Raw genomic sequence first — 4,296 nt, 5'->3', positions numbered from 1 at the left:
GATTGTAGGATCACCAAGATCCATGGTGACAAGCATACCCTCATCAAAACCATACATCTTGCAAAGTGCTTCCCAGTTTTTGCAACCAAAATGGGTTACACTCTGAGCATTGTACAACTTTACTTGAAAATCCACACCATGATGGGTACTTAGGATAATTTTTTGGTTTCCATACTTTCATGGTCTTTGTCGGTGTCAAAACCGGCGGATCTCGGGTAGGGGGTCCCGAACTGTGTGTCTAGGAGGATGGTAACAGGAGACGAGGGACACGATGTTTTTACCTAGGTTCGGGCCCTCTTGATGGAGGTAAAACCCTACGTCCTGCTTGATTAATATTGATGATGTGGATTACAAGAGTAGATCTACCACGAGATCAAGGAGGCTAAACCCTAGAAGCTAGCCTATGGTATGATTGTTGTTCGTCCTATGGACTAAGGCCATCCGGTTTATATAGACACCGAAGAGGGCTAGGGTTACACACAGTCGGTTACAAAGGTAGGAGATCTACATATCCGTATCGCCAAGCTTGCCTTCCACGCCAAGGAAAGTCCCATCCGGACACGGGACGAAGTCTTCAATCTTCTATCTTCATAGTCTTGGAGTCCGGCCGATGATGATAGTTCGGCTATCCGGACACCCCCTAGTCCGGAACTCCCTCAGTAGCCCCTGAACCAGGCTTCAATGACGACGAGTTCGGCGCGCATATTGTCTTCGGCATTGCAAGGCGGGTTCCTCCTCCGAATAATTTTTTTTTGAAATACTATGTTTCCCAACAGAAAGTTCGTCTACATCAACCGGATTGTGAAACGCTTCCGCTTACGGTCTACGAGGCTATGTAGACACACTCTCCCATTCATTGCTATGCATCTCTATGGATAGATCTTGCGTGAGCGTAGGAATTTTTTTGAAATTACATGCTCCGTTCCCCTACACCCAAGACCCCGGAACGCTTAGGATGTAGACCGGCGTGTTGGCCTCTCCGTTGAGTCTAGGTAGGAGTAAGACGTGTCGACCAACCGAAGTTGGGCATGGCCTGAAGGTGTATTGTGGAGTTAATCGAGAGTGTTGGGTAAGTTGGTGCACCCCTGCAAGGAAGTATATCCATTCGAATAGACGTGTCCACAATAACGGACACTCGAAAATGTATCTAGATCTATTACAACTAGAACTGGATACTATAGATGACTAAATGGATTTGATTGGCTCCGGGATTTATTTCTCGCAGGGAGTCGAGAAAGGATCTCTGGGCGTTACTACAACTTACTTATTACTTATGTTATGTTACTCTACTCTCTTATGATGTTGCAAGATGCTATTCTTTGTTAGGCTAGGCCTTTTCCTCTATTCTAGATTCTGCAGTATAGTCCACAGATACCGCCCCTTCCCTTTGATACTGATGCATATTTAGAATAGATCTGATGTAAGCCTTGCGAGTACTTCAGATGAGTACTCACGGTTGCTTTGCTACCCCTTTTCCCCCTCCACCCAATTGTTGCGATCAGATGACGTATCCCAGGAGCCAGATGACACCACCGACGACTACTACTACTCGACGGAGCCTACAACTACGAAGAGGCTGCCGACAACCAGGAGTAGTTAGGAGGCTCCCACGCAGGAGGACTTGCCTTTTTTATCGTTGTTGATGCTTGTGTTAGCCTTCTTAAGGCTGACTTGTTTACCTTATGTCTGTACTAAGATATTGTTGCTTCCGCTGACTCGTTTGTATTCGAGCCCTCGAGGCCCCTGGCGTGTCATATAAAGCTTGTATGACTTTAATTTGTGTTTAGAGTTGTGTTGTGATGCCATCTCGTGAGTCCCTGATCTTGATCGTGCGCATTTACGTGCATGATTAGTGCACGATTGAGTCGGGGGCGTCACAGGATTGCTCCCCCTCCCCGCTCATCTTTCTCCTTTGAAGGTTCGATGCCAGCGTGGGGCTCCTCCTCCTCTGTCCCCTTCACCAGGCCGCCAGGTCCCGCACGATGACTTGCAGGAGGTGTTGGCATGAGTAGGCATAGCGGTGGGCGGGCACAACCTTACCATGGAGAATCGGCTGACAACATCGGCGAATCGAGCAGTGGCTGTGGTTCGATCAATGTCGGTGGCGAATCAAGTGGCGGCGGCACTTTTCGGTGATGGCGGTGGCAAATCAGTAGGTGAAGACGGGCGATTTTGTTCCTGATTCTGTTAGGTCTTTTTGATCCAAAAAGAAATCTCTTGAAACTTAAATCCTCAATTTTTTGAGACGTTATCAGGTTAAGGATTCGGTTAGGCTTGATTAAATCCTCAAAATATGCCAATTTGGGGAGTTAGATGGAATTTGGGAGTTTGGATAGAGATGCTCTTAGAGAGCTTAAATGGAATTTCGGCATGTGGTGAATTTTGGGCCATTATTACAAAGTTGGGTGTAAGTTATTAAGATATTTCCATATAAATTGGGTATATACTTTGACGCCTGGTAAATTGGGTATCCTTTTGTACGTGTAGTATTATTCGGAGGTACCCTCTTACTACTATTCAAAATATAAAGAGTTGTGGTACTGAAAACAAGACAAATCACCTCCACCGGCACATCTCAGACAACTTCCACTCCACAAAGCACACACCACACCACTCTTTTCACGACGCATCCATAAGCTCAATGACTTTCTTCACGCTCGGTCGATCCATCATCCCGTCAACCCAGGCCCTCACACGCGGATACGCATCGAGCACCGACGCGCAGGGGCTGGCCAGCAGGTAGTGAGCCATGGGGCAATGGCTGAGGTCCGCCAGGCTGATGAAATCTCCGGCCAGGTATTGGGACCTGGACAGACGTTCCTCGTAGACTCCGAGGGCTACTTTAAGCTTCTCCATGTTCTCGTCGACGATTTTGTGGCCAGTCGTCCCGCCCATGAACATGGGCACGACGAAGCACTGGAAGGTGATCGCCGACATGGCCCTGTCAAAGTTGTGGGACTCTGCTTCCAGCCATGCGTCCACCGTCGCCGACTCGGCGAGGCTGCTCTCTCGGAGTAGATCGGATGCGCCTTTGCGGAGCACGTACCTCGAAATCGCACGCGACTCTGGGATAACAACATACGTTCGAAATTTATATAAATCTGAATAATGTTGTACAGAGCAATTTGTTCAGTCTATAGCTACACGAAGATGGTTGTTCTTTCAGTTTTTCCGTGTGTTTGTGTGTCGATACGAAATATATAGACATCTGAATGAAATTGGTCATTCACCGAAAAGGATGAGATCGCCGTCCTGGAAAGCCGGGACCTGGCCAAAGGGCTGCAAGGCAAATACAGAGCTGAGCAATCAGTTATAGCTAGACTACTTTCTGAATATGAACCTGTACGCGGCCTAGCAACCATTACCCAAATTCTCAGCCGGGCAATCTCAGTGAAAGAAATCGGCTGCTGGAAGAACTGAAGAAGAAGAAGAGACGAGCGAGACGTACGGTGCGGGCGAGATGCGCGGGGCCCTTGTGGTCGCCGGCGGGGAGGTGGACGTGCACCAGCTCGTACTCGGCGCCGACCTCCTCCAGGCACACCAGCACCCGCGCCACGCAGGTGGATCTCGCCGGCCCGAACACCTTCACCTTCGCCTCCGTCTCCATGGATCCCCTCCCCCCTTCGCTCCCCTCCCGTGATTGCAGAAGCAGAGCAAGTTGACTGACGGCCTCTCGAGTCCAAAGCGGCGGCTCACGGTCGCAGCTGCGTTTTTTATACGGCTAGCGAGCTGCTTCGTAGAAAGCTCAAAGCAGTAGACGGGCGATGCAAAAGTCCAACATATGGGTGGTGTGTTGAGCGGTGAATAACGCGAAAGTTCACTAATCGATCACAAGCTTGTCTCTTTGCGCCAGTCCGTACAAGAGCATCTCCAATAACAACTCTAAAATAAGGCACCAAAACAAGTTGAAGTAAAAAATCTGGACACCAAAAAGTGATATCTCCAATTGCTGCCCTATAATAGAGTAGCCGCACCGGCAACAGCAAATGCACTTTTCATCTCAAATTATATACATGTCGCATACAAATAATATCAAACATAATTAGATATGTTCAAAGCAAACATCAAAGTATTACATAGTTTATCAAATCTGTGAATTTTGTCAACCTTTTTAAAATACGCGATGATCATTTTTACAATAGGCAATGAGCACTAGTAGAAAAAGAGGCTTCCGTCCAGCCCCATTAGTCGCGAAACTGTAGGAACCGCGACTAATGAAGTCTTTAGTCGCGGTTCGGCAGATGAACCGCGACCAAATGCCTGGGCCCAGGGCGCTCGCGGGCTTTAGTCGCGGTT

General features: G+C 48.3%; 1 protein-coding gene across 1 annotated transcript; it reads right to left on the bottom strand.

Moving 5' to 3' along the window:
* Positions 1–2,463: 2,463 nt before the first annotated feature.
* On the bottom strand, positions 2,464–3,660 carry LOC119343666 (probable glutathione S-transferase GSTF1). Its single transcript, XM_037614506.1, has 3 exons — positions 3,449–3,660; positions 3,231–3,279; positions 2,464–3,065 (listed from the first exon to the last, which is right to left on the bottom strand). The coding sequence occupies exons 1-3, from the start codon at positions 3,605–3,607 to the stop codon at positions 2,620–2,622; spliced, it is 654 nt and encodes a 217-aa protein (XP_037470403.1). The 5' UTR covers positions 3,608–3,660; the 3' UTR covers positions 2,464–2,619.
* Positions 3,661–4,296: the final 636 nt, after the last annotated feature.

This window comes from Triticum dicoccoides, unplaced genomic scaffold, assembly GCF_002162155.2.
Source record: "Triticum dicoccoides isolate Atlit2015 ecotype Zavitan unplaced genomic scaffold, WEW_v2.0 scaffold136976, whole genome shotgun sequence".
NCBI lineage: Eukaryota > Viridiplantae > Streptophyta > Magnoliopsida > Poales > Poaceae > Triticum > Triticum dicoccoides.
This window is presented reverse-complemented; position numbering and strand designations above follow the sequence as displayed.

Excerpts from the sequence above, each read along its gene's own strand:
- LOC119343666 (XM_037614506.1), bottom strand. The coding sequence starts at position 3,607 with ATGGAGACGGAGGCGAAGGTGAAGGTGTTCGGGCCGGCGAGATCCACC. Across the intron at positions 3,280-3,448 it reads CCGCGCATCTCGCCCGCACC|CCCTTTGGCCAGGTCCCGGC; the intron begins GTACGTCTCGCT and ends TTTGCCTTGCAG. Across the intron at positions 3,066-3,230 it reads CGGCGATCTCATCCTTTTCG|AGTCGCGTGCGATTTCGAGG; the intron begins GTGAATGACCAA and ends TTGTTATCCCAG.